Below are 12,498 nucleotides of genomic sequence, written 5' to 3'. Positions count from 1 at the left end.
TCATGTGAAGAAATGTTTCCCTTCAATGGTTCCATCATCGTCTTCTACCAAACCGTCCTGGTCCAGAGCTTCAGGGTCAGCCTGAAAACAAAGAAACAACAGGTCAATATTCATTTCCARCCAACCAACCATACATAAATGAAAGCAGTTGATTTACTTCTGATGTTGAAGACATGCTGCCTCATCCTAAAGTTTTGGTTTTTAAGTTGCAGTTGGAAACTATCGCACTGACAGATTTCTGGTCATGGCCTGTTGTCCTGTCATTAGCGTCCTTGAAAACTACTCTGCAACATTTAGATGCAGCCAACACACCTGAATCAAATAAATGCAATGAACTGTAGAAAACCCCTCAGTATAAACAGCACAACAAATACAAGAAAACCTCAATCTAAGCCAACTGTGAAACTCTCCATATTCCCTAGGAAAAAAAAGAGATATTAATATGTATTTAAAATACTTTGGTTTCATGAAAAATTAATTTGGCCATTTTTTAGAAGTCATAAACATGTTTTGTGATATTTTATCACTGATGGAGCAAAACACATCACTTGATTTGTAGAAGGTTTTCTCTAGATAATTATGTTTGATTTTTACCTGAAGATTTTTAGGCTAGGTTATGAGTTATTTACAACATGTATTTTATTTAACTTGTTAGATAAGTGTCTTTGCATCTATATAAACTTGTATTGTCATTAAAATACCTCACAACAATAAGTATTTGTTAAATAAACTTTCTGCACAGACAGTTTCTCACATTTCCTCTTTTTGTACTGAAACAAAAACAGTGGAGAGTGAAAAGTGATCCTGAAGATTTGAAATGTAATCAATCATTTTCTCATTGGAAGTTTTTACTTCTTTATCTTTTGAAAACATTCAGAGTTTAGGATAGCAGGAAAACACCTTCATCTTCTTTAATATGACATCCAACTTGAGAAGAAAAGCAGCTTAATGCTGAACAAGTTGCAAACAAATTAAACTTACCAACATAATTGTATTGTAAATTGAAAATACCACAAATACTAATTTTGCACATCAGAAATGTATGCTTAAAGGAATAAAGTTCTGGTTCCCTGCTGACCCCTGAACTACATCAGTGACTTCAGATTGTGACTTTGAAAGAAAACATATTAGCAACATTTTAAACATGCATGTTGAAACAACCACAGAAGAGGAATTTTCTCATCAGACAAACCTGTTAAAAAGAGAAGTTTTGATCTCAAAACACACACATGCTAAAACACTGAAAAAGATCATTAAATGTTTCTGTGTTAGACTCAAATCCCTGAAAGATGTGAAGGAGACCAAATGGAGTGAGAAAGTTAGAACAACAGAAATGATTTGAATTTAAATGATAATCTGCTGGCAGTTAGCTTTGATAGTTTCACCTGTTACTGAACGTCTGCTCATACCTCCTTTACCTGGCTGTGAAACCAGACTCCCACTGACTCAGACCTTTTATATGTTCAGTTGCTCCTATAAGAAAAGTTTGAGCACGTTTCCTTTCCTGAGTCACTCGGGGGCAGCTCATAGGAGGTTTGCTCGCCCGTCCCTGCGATCGCTGCAGGGTTGAACTTAACAGATGGTGGCCTTGGCATGACCGTCTGGAATATTTTACCCAACATGATTGATTATTTGATTATTTTTGGGTGAAATGTGAATAATAGACACAGAGGAGCTGAACTAGGACTGGAGTAAGTTACAAAATAAGGAAGAAAATAAATACTCTAACATACATAGAAGGTTAGGCACTACCCTGATTATTCTCTTCATCAGACTGTGATGCAACAACAGAGTGTCTCTTGGAGGCTTATTCAGAGCCGCTGAAATACAGACTGCTACAGGAGGCCCTTTCTGCTCACAGCCATCAGTTACAACATGTAGCTTCTCTTTGGGATCGATAAAGTATTTTTTAATTGAATTGAACCACTTGGTTTAATATATAACCACATAATGCTAACCACTAATCCCAGCTTGAACCAAAGAATAATGATCTGTAGTGATGTTAGTGTTTGAAATATTTATGCCTTCCGTCTCCCATCAACGTGTTTTTAAATTCAACAGCAGCATCTTTATTTGAGTATTTAGGAACACTAAGGTTCAGTTTGGACCAATCGTTTCCAGTGCGTCAGTGTGTTCAGAATGTGCTGCCTGATCTCAGTGGTTCTGATGCCGTAGATGATCGGGTTGAAGCAGCTCGGGAACAACATGTACATGGTGCTGAAGAAAACTCGGACGCCTGCAGGAAGTTCATTCTTAATCCGATATGAGAGTAAAGCAATGAGAGCCACGGCTAAGCTAACCGTGATCACCATTGCGTGAGTGATGCAGGTGTGTAATGCTTTGACGCTGGTGCTGCTGGACCTCAACATGGTGCTGATTATCAGAATGTAAGATGCAGCGATAAATAAGAAGTCAAACACAGGGATGAGGAAGACTGTAATCAGACCTACAAGGTTGTTGATGGCAGTGGATCCACAGGCCAGCTCCACCAAGGCCATGTGCTCACAGAAACAGTGGTTCATCACATTCCTGCAGAACGACAGCTTTCCTGCCAAACTCACAAACASAGAGATGAGGAGCATGTTTCTGMCAACCAGCGGGACGATAAACTTCAGGAATCTCTGTAGCGCCATCAGTTCATGGTAGTGAAGTGGCGTACAAATAGCAAAGTATCGATCCAGAGCCATCCACACYAGGAMGGTGGWCTGAAACGCTCCAAAGAAGTGAATAAAGTGCATCTGAACCAGGCAGCCAATCAGAGARATYCCCTTCCAGTCAAACAGGAAGCTGAGCAACATGTTGGGAACAAAGAACACCGGGAGGCAGAGWTCAACACAAGCCATGCCGGCGATGAGGATGCTCATAGGCTGATGAAGGCTCCTCTGAGAAAYGACGACATAAACCAGCAGGGAGTTGGCSAGCAGAGCCACGATGAACATGAGGAGGAACGGGACGAAGAGGACCGGCCTCAGGTCGCCCAGTTCTGCAAAACCGTTCAGGATAAAGTGCTGCTGTGAAGAGACGTTCTGCATCTTCTTTTTACTTAATCCTGCCTGTTACAGCCTTGATGCCTGAAAACAAAGACAGAAACATTAGTTTCTTTCAGTCTCATGAATACTATGAACATATCAATATACTTTTGTTTTTAGTTGACTTTCATGCCAAGTCTTCACATCACAAAACTTCACATCATTTTTAAACCCTCCTGCAGTCCCAAGAGTGGGTCCAGTGGACTCTGTGTGAATTGTTTTTACTCTGTGCGCAGTCCTGGCAGGGTTGCACTGACCCTGCGTACGCTTTTTCAAAGATGGGAACTGACAAACTGACAGGACATACCCATAACTTTCTCGTTGTTTGATTGTGACATCTGCTGCGCTTTGCCTGAGCGTCTCGCTAAGACAGGGAGGGTTAAAGGCAAAACAAAAGCTTTATAGTCCAAAACTGGAAGATACCAGTGGGGCACACAAAATCTGTGCAAGGCTGAAAATCTGTCACATGTTAAAGCACATAGCAACATGAATTATGCTGAAGTTAAAAACACGAAATTTGGACTGACAGTCAATCAGCAGACAATACGACCCATAAATGACAAAAGATGCAGAACGGAGCCCATCTTTAAGGGCCATTCCCTCTCTAACTTCTGCAACAATCTGTTAATGAACCATTCATTTAAGTCAGGTGTGTGAAGCAGAGAAACATCTCAAACATGCAGAGCAGTGTCTCTCAACGGCCTCAAGGTTTGGTGTCCATCGATTCTTGGACACCGCTCCAACACATTTAATTCAAAGGACTGAGACCTCCTCACCCTGTGACCACTGTTTGCAGCCAAAGCTCCAGGATGCCCCGCTGCCCTCAATTTAAACTTTAAACCAAAGTATTGTAGGGTCAAGTGTTTGTGTATCAGTCCCACAGCTGAAGCTTGTCCCAAACTGGGTCATCAACAGAGCGACGATCCCGAACACAGACCAGATCTATGGCAGAATGGCTGAAAAAAGAAAAGATTCATTGTGTTTAAGATCAAGTTCAGACTTCAATTTTAAAGAAATGCTGTGGTTGGACCTTCATGGGGCGGTGGAGAAACAAATGTCTGCAAACCTTTTTAAACAGAAGCAACACAGGAAAACCAACATGAACCATAAACCCTGAACACCAAACAAAGAGAAAGTCAGATAGAAACCACAACTGAGTTATTAAATAAACTGACATCGTGGAAAAAGGTCATTATTTGTTGTTTTTCTGACGACTGTCTACCATCGGTTCAAACTTGTTGTCACTAAAACTGAGAAGCCTGAATCTTCACCTTCAGCCCTGTTGGTTTTGTGTCAAACGCAGAAACTGATCAGAAAACGGAGCAAAGCAGAGAGATTATCATGTAAGATCTACAATCATGAGAGGAACGAGAAGCTCAGATTTTATAGACGAATATTATATCTGGAAACCTGCAGAGCTGAGCATCAATACTTACTAAACAATGTGAAGTTTTTAGAAGAAACAAGTCAGTAACGTAAAATATTTACTATATTTAAAGTTCAAAGGAATCCACATTAATACTAAATGCACACAATAGTTTGAGGAGCAGGTGGAGAATATTCCACTACAATAAGATCCTTTGACTGTTTGGAAAAGCTCATCAGCATCATTAAAACCCAACAGATCGAAGCTGAAACCACAGATTGGATCCTACAGTACAGGATACAGGACAGCTGGAAAGTGAAAATATCTCTTACTGTAAAAACCTCTGATGCTGCAGCTTTATACTCTGATTCTGCTGGAGGCCCAACTCCCCACGGAGACAAAGCGCTGAGCAACAAAACCGAGACGCTAAACAGCAAAGGCTTCACTGGATCCTAAAGTATAAAAAATGGATTAAAAACGTCCATATGTCACTGTTGACAAAATACACAGTGTAAAATGAAAGCATCGTGGATGTTTGAAACAAATACAACCAGATCAAAGCAGGATGTTTGTTGATGCCAGACTCTTCTTATCAGATATAAACCAGACAAAACAAAAAAACAAGTAAGGAATGTTTCAATCTGTTGATCGCACCAAACATTGCGTGATTAAAGATACATATTGATCAACGAATTTATGTTTTTTAAAACTGGTCAATATTTGTACCTAACTGTAGAACAAAAGCCCACAAATATGTAACTTTTAATTTGCTGTTTGATTCAAGTTACTTTATTTCTGTAGTGTACATTCACAACATCATCTCAGGGCATTTTAAAATGAAAAGTCAATTCAATCTGGTCACACACCCAGTCCGACTGATGCTACAATTTACATAACACAGTCATGTTCAATTTATTATTTAAGCCATTCGTGGGCAAGCATCTACTGACAGTGGAGAGGAGAAACTCCTCTTTAACAGGAAAAAATCTCCAGCAGAAGCAGAACCAGGCTCATTGTGGGCGGTTGTTCTCTTCTGAAGAAGTGACGTTGGAGTACTTTGTATGCTAACGAAAAGTAGGAATGGCATGCTCTTTTATAGTTCTTTATCTAGTCCGGAGAACTCCAAAGGACTTTATGCTACATTCAGTCATTCACCCATTAACACACCGGAGCTGCATAGCAGCAGACTAACAGTAGCGAGTCCGTCAGAGCTGGTTGGATGTTCCAACAATCCCTTCATGTCACAGTACCGATCGTTCTTTCTCATTCCTCTGTCAAGGTGGACTTCCCCACTTTATGCCTACATCCAAGTTTGTTGGTGTTTTTTGAGAATTCCCAATCTAAGCAGAAATGTCTTTGAAACCTGCATAACAGAAGGAATGTGTTGGGAAGCAGATGCTACTTTGAGGGTTGCTGAGAGTTCATACAGCCACGGCAGGAGCCTGTAGAAGGTCCTGGAGTCTTCGGATTAACTCAGAGGCAGGAATGGAGCCCACATGCAGAAACTCTGTGTGTACTATGACCAGAAGGTCGCTGGATTGAGGGGTTAGTTGGAACAGAGATCAGTCTAAAGGTGTCCAGTAGCAGAAGCATCCAGATGTAACCAGCAGAGAGTTGACGGGACCAGAAAACGGTGAAGATGCAAAGAGGAACAACTTTCCCTGAGACCTGGTCAGAGGTCCTGCTATTTTCTGGCAAAGTACTGGCAGCATGAATAAGAAGTTATGAAGTTTAGTAACCCCACTGTCAAATGCTTATAACACAGTAGTGTAGATAAAATGGAAATGAGCTTTACCACGAGACAAGCCCATACCATGATCCCACCCAAACCCAGAGGCCTGTACTGCATAACGAGGATGCTGGATACCACATACTGTAAGATCATAACATGCTTTACTGGAAGCCCTGGAACATGCACAGTCCAGACATCCTGTGCTGAAAAGCATTATGGGAACTGTAGTCATGTTGCAGAGATATAGTCATCAAAAGTTGCTATCAAGTAACGGTAAGATCCTTTCAAAATTCAAAAGAGGTGTCCAAAAAATAACCTACAATCATGGCCAAAAGTTTTGAGAATGACACAAATATTATATTTTCACATGACCTGCTGCCCTCTGGTTTTCATGTGTGTATGTCAGATGTTTTCATCACATACAGAAATACAATTGCAATCATATTATGAGTAACAAAAGTTTTTATTGACAGAATGAGTTAATGCAGCAAGTCAATATTTGCAGTGTTGACCCCTCTTCTTCAGGACCTCTGCAATTCTCCCTGGCATGCTCTCAATCAACTTCTGGACCAAATCCTGACTGATAGCCGTCCATTCTTGCACAATCAATGCTTGCATTTTGTCAGAATTCCTAGGTTTTTGTTTGTCCACCCATCTCTTGATGATTGACCACAAGTTTTCAATGGGATTAAGATCTGGGGAGTTTCCAGGCCATGGACCCAAAATCTCTGTTTTGTTCTCTGAGGAAGTTAGTTATCACCTTTGCTTTATGGCAAGGTGCTCCATCATGCTGGAAAAGGCWTTGTTCATCACCAAACTGCTCTTGGACGGTTGGGAGAAGTTGCTCTGAGGACATTCTGGTACCATTCTTTATTCATGGCTGTGTTTTTAGGCCAGACTGTGAGAGAGCCGACTCCCTTGGCTGAGAAACAACATGAATGGTTTCAGGATGTTTTACAGTTGGCATGAGACAAGACTGGTGGTAGCGCTCACCTCGTCTTCTCCCAACAAGSTGTTTTCCAGATGTCCCAAACAATCGGAAAGGGGATTCATCAGAGAAAATGACTTTACCCCAGTCCTCAGCAGTCCACTCCCTGTACCTTTTGCAGAATATCAGTCTGTCCCTGATGTTTTTCCTGGAGAGAAGTGGCTTCTTTTTCCTGCCCCTCCTTGAGACCAGGTCTTGCTCCAAGAGTCTCCGCCTCACAGTGCGTGMAGATGCACTCACACCTGCCTGCTGCCATTCCTGAGCAAGCTCTGCACTGCTGGTAGCCTGATCCATCCCGCAGCTGAAACCCTTTTAAGAGACGGACTTGGCGCTTGCTGGTCTTTCTTGGGCGCCCTGGAGCCTTTTTAGGAACAATGGAACCTCTCTCCTTGAAGTTCTTCATGATGCGATAGATTGTTGACTGAGGTGCAATCTTTCTAGCTGCGATACTCTTTCTTCCCTGTTAGGCCATTTTTGTGCAGTGCAATGATAACTGCACGTGTTTCTTTAGAGATAACCATGGTTCACAGAAGAGAAATAATGATGCCAAGCGCCAGCCTCTTTTTAAAGTGTCCAGTGGTGTCATTCTTACTTAATCATGACAGATTGATCTCCAGCCCTGTCCTCATCAACACCCACACCTGTGTTAATGGAGCAATCACTGAAACGATGTTAGCTGGTACTTTTAAGGCTGCAATGAAGTTGAAATGTGTTTTGGGGGATAAAGTTCATTTTCTAGGCAAATATTGACTTTGCAATTAATTGCTGTTAAGCTGATCACTCTTTATAACATTCTGGAGTTTATGCATATTGCCATTATAAAAACTGAAGCAGTAGACTTTGTTAAAATTAACATTTGAATCATTCTCTAAACTTTTGGCCATGACTGTACAAGTAAAATAATTTTTAAATAAAATGGCAGCTGAAGTTCAGAGTAGCAGTGTGAGGTTTATTTGTGGAAGGCCCGCTCTGTTCGACCTTTTCAGATTGCATCCATTACTTTCTTTTTCTAGGTCATTAAACTGCAGTAACAGATGAAACCACTCTGAGCTGCAGGGTGCTGTCAAGGTCACTGCTGGAGGTCATCTGTGCGGTTACATCATGCTAACTGTGTCGCATCGGTAATGAGCCCCTGCGGAGAGCCCCAGTTTCACCATTTGGAGCACAACACTGGGCCCAGAGGGCGTCTCTGTGTGGACATTAGGACGCAGGACAATTAGTACAGCCAGCAGTGGGAGAAACCAGGAGAGGATGCTCTGCTGTTGCCATGGTAACCACCAGTCAGCTCCCAGTTGCTGCGTTGGGTGTTTATTCTCCGCTGTGCTTAACCGAGGAAGGATGGCAAAACAAGGACAAACTTTATTATATGGTGATGCAACTCACCATATAACTTTTAAATTCATTTAGTTTTAGCAACATCATCTGAAGATTCTTTTCAGTCACCTTTACGTCTGCCAGTTGAAACAGACAATCAGTCATTAGGTTTCTATCAAACTGGAAACTTAAACTTTCCTAAAGTCTCAAATCATTTTAGGTAATTTACCCCAAAGATTCATGTTAATCTGGCATATTTAAAATCCTTCTTTCTGTATCTTCACTTTTTGAATTTTTAGCCAAAAAGAGGAAGAGAAGATTGTCTAATAAAAGCAGCATGATAAAAATCTTTCATTATAGAATCTTAAAAGTGTCATCAGCATTTAGTTGACAACTCGACTAATGACGGCGGACTTTCTCTTCTCAGCTGAATTTCCTTAATAAATGTCTGTTTTACGTGTTGAAAAAAACAAAAGTTTGCAATTGCGGTGTTTCCATTAAATAAGAAACCCAATTAAAATCAAACATAAGCACATTTGTTCACGCGACAAGTTATTAAAAATCATATTGCATCATCATCCTCTAACTACTTCCTGTCGTCGTCTTCTTCGTTGTTTCCGGCAGCGGCATCATCCAGTTGTTGATTATGGGACTCGTGTGATAAGAAAAAAGTTTCCATTACAGTTTTGTGAAATAATCCAATTCTGATACAGCCTCATCAAAGGGGCAACATTTTTTAATCGAAACACGAGAATTTTTTAAAAGAATTTTTTGTTTCCTTTAAGCAAATTTATTTTTTAAATGTCAAATTGCGCAATTGTATGGACAATGAAAACTCAGCGATGTCAGATTGATAGTTTGGCTTTGAAAATGAAATGAAATTAGATGTGTATATCTGCTTTTTGGGAAACTAAAACGATTTACAATGAAATCAGTCATTCCCATTCATGCACACATTACCATGCTGATAGCTGCTGGATTGTAGCCAGTGCTGCCCGGAGGCAGTCAGACAGAGGCACCGGCGCCATCGGCCCTTCTGACCACCTGCCGGTGCGTCGGCGATGCGTTTTACCCAAGGACACAACAAAGACCGGAGCTTGAACTACCAACCCTCCTGCTACAGGACGAACTCCTGCCACCATCACCACCATCGCCCCAAAGATTCACACCAAACAAGAGAAAAGTTTCAGCTGCTCACAGTGAAAACCAAATCCATGAAGCTGTTCTTGCTTTGCTCTTGGCTAATCTCAACAGCACAAGAGTGCTGGAGGTCTGTGGTCACTGACTGATGAAAGATGGCCACCTCTCTGCACTAAGTGCCTCAACATCCCACTGACCCCATTCTGTGATCCGACAGGCTTTGAGACTAATATAAGTTCATCATGAGTTCACTCCTATTAGAGACAGGAAGTCTATGTCTGAAGAAAAAGCAGATGTGGGACGACTATTGGGATGTTTTTTTACCAGAACACAGTAAATACTGAGTTTCATAGTGTCCTGTTTCTGAGAGTTTTGGGTTAACAGAACCTTCAAATGGAGGTTTTTCCATATCGACTGGTCCTGTGTGACAACAAAAACCAGACGCAGTAGTTGTGTGATCTGAACTGTTCATATTTCTTTGGGAACTCTCTTATGATTCAGCTAAGATTCATCCAGATCTGTGCAATAAACCGTATGATGCAATTAGGGCCTGGAATGAACGGAGACCCTCTGTTTTTATGCACAGAACATCTTTCCTGAAACATCCTCATATCAGCAGTTTAAAGGTGACCAATATGTCTGTTGCAATAATCAGTAAATCAATTATTGGCATGATAACTTAAAACAACCTTAATAATTTCTATTTGCATGATTTATCGTTTTTCTCTTTTCTCTCTTTATGCTAAAAACCAGATGATGAACATCTTCAGTCTGGTGCTTTGGTCTCCACTAAACCTTTTTTTAAGGACAGATTTGTTTACAGAAACTTCATAATTCATTTGATTTGCTGTTTCTGATATTTTGTTTACTAATTTGGTGGTAAATGTTCATTAGAAATTAAGATTTATTGATCTTTGAGAACGTATTCTTGCGTAATGCCCTTATTACCATTATATTCCTTGACTTTGTGTCAAAACTACATTATCATTTATCGCCGTAACTTCTGGGACAGTTTATCACGCAGAAGAATTTGTTACGGTGCCAGGCCTTGGGACCAACATGTCGTACACAGTGTCACCTTCAAAAGGTCAATGTTCGAGCTCTATGAAGATTACACTATTTACACAGACTTTACTAAACAAAGAAAGTTTTTTTTTTTACCAGGTCGACAAGGAAATTAAAAATCTGTGCACCGGCTCTGAAGGGATCTCAGGGTTGAAAGTAGACGAATCTACAAGACGCACACAGCACACAGTTTCTGATGTTTGGTTTTTACCTCAGTGTAAACTGTAAACTACAAGCAGAGTCAGGATTCATAGCTTCCATTTTGGTTTCCCTCAGTGTAAATCTTTGGCCCAAGCCCAGAACCAGTGTGTTATGAAATGCTACAACGACCATATCCACCGATGTTTACTGTGCTACCTGACAGCTTTATGCATAATTATTTACCAGGACATGTCATGTTGATTAATTTGGTGAACTATATGCAAATTATAAACAATAAATTTCTCTACTATAACTTTCTGAGAAGAATCTGCAAAAAAAAACAAAAAAACATTATGGTTGATCTAAAGATGTTGGAAAGCAGCCAGATGAAACATTTATCTAGGAAGAAAATTCTTTATTCTCATATTTTTCTCCACTGTTGCACCATTTTGATAGACATTGGATTTAATTTAAAAGTTATAGATGCAGCTTTTATAAAAACTAAAAACAACCTTCAGTTGGTTTTACATTATGTTAAAATGATCAGATTTTCTTCTGACTTTCTCTCTAAAATACTTTCCTCTGTCTTTTTATGCCTAAGACCTGTTAGAGAAAAAACTACGGTTAAAATAAATCTTTTTAAAGATGTTTTATGAATCCTCTGGAAGCCATATTTATGGAACCAATAAAATCTTGGATTTGATATAAATGTCAACATCAGGCTCTAAAAACATTACTTTTATTATGTATTATGCTTTTTTAAAATATTCAGAATTCATAATTAGACTTTTACAAATATTTCTGATTTTTGACATCTTCAGGCCGTACATCAGCGGGTTAAAAAGAGGCTGGGCAGTCAGGAAGTAAAGCGACAGAAAAATCCGCAGAACATTTGGCAGAAAACTCATATCAAATCTGCTCTGGGAAATCTCAAAACTTCCMGCACAGGTGAAGTTCAAGATGGAGGCCAGGTGAGGTGTGCAGGTGTTCACAGCCTTCTGACGGGTCTGTTTGGACCCAGAGAAACACACAGCAAGGATCTTGATGTAGCTGTAGAGGATCAGGAGCAAAGAGATGAAGATGGTGCTAAACGTAGCAATAAGTCCATAAATGTTGGTTAATGCCGCGTCCGAACAGGCCAGTTTGACCAGAGAGTGCATGTCACAGTAGACTTTGTTAATCTGGTTCCTACACAGCTTCACCGGTATCAGAGACACCATGAAGGACATCGCCACAAACGGATACAGCCAGCTCACAGCGATGAGCGCTGCGATCTTAGTTGGCGTCATCCTGGTGTTGTACTGCAGGGGGTAGCAGATGGCGAGGTACCGGTCATACGACATGACAGCTAGGTTTAGAAATTCAACAGCCCCGTACGAATGGACAATAAAAACCTGAAGGAAGCACAACGGAGCAGCAACTGAGTGAAGATGAGAGAAGATCTGATCCAGCAAGAAGGGAAACAAGCCTGAGCTGCCGTACAGTTCGTTCACAAACAGGCTGCAGAGGAACATGTACATGGGTTCATGTAAGCTCCGGTTCACACAGATCACCGCGATCAGCAGGACGTTGGAGACGATGATTAAAATATACAAAAGCAAAACCACAGTGAAGTATAAATACGCCAGAACCCCAGAGTCAATATAAGCAGTCAGGAAGAAGAATAAAACCTGTGAAGAGTTGACCATCATGACATTTCAGTTAGAGCATGAAAAAACTTCCT

General features: G+C 40.6%; 2 protein-coding genes across 2 annotated transcripts in view; both read right to left on the bottom strand.

Moving 5' to 3' along the window:
• The window catches only part of LOC103475315 (olfactory receptor 52K1-like), a 4,207-nt gene extending 1,175 nt beyond the window's left edge, over window positions 1–3,032 (bottom strand). The window contains exon 1 of the mRNA XM_017308134.1: window positions 2,092–3,032. Coding sequence (XP_017163623.1) covers window positions 2,092–3,032 — 941 coding nt within the window. The remainder of the gene's footprint in view (window positions 1–2,091) is intronic.
• Window positions 3,033–11,271: 8,239 nt separating this feature from the next.
• LOC103475282 (olfactory receptor 11A1-like) lies at window positions 11,272–12,492 on the bottom strand. Its single transcript, XM_008426780.1, has one exon. It carries the CDS (start codon window positions 12,464–12,466, stop codon window positions 11,525–11,527), a length of 942 nt encoding a protein of 313 aa, XP_008425002.1. The 5' UTR covers window positions 12,467–12,492; the 3' UTR covers window positions 11,272–11,524.
• Between the last annotated feature and the right edge of the window lie 6 nt (window positions 12,493–12,498).

The sequence above is a fragment of the Poecilia reticulata genome, linkage group LG13 (assembly GCF_000633615.1).
Source record: "Poecilia reticulata strain Guanapo linkage group LG13, Guppy_female_1.0+MT, whole genome shotgun sequence".
Taxonomy (NCBI): Eukaryota; Metazoa; Chordata; class Actinopteri; order Cyprinodontiformes; family Poeciliidae; genus Poecilia; species Poecilia reticulata.
Note: the sequence above shows the minus strand (reverse complement) of the source record. Positions and strands in the feature narration are given on the sequence as shown.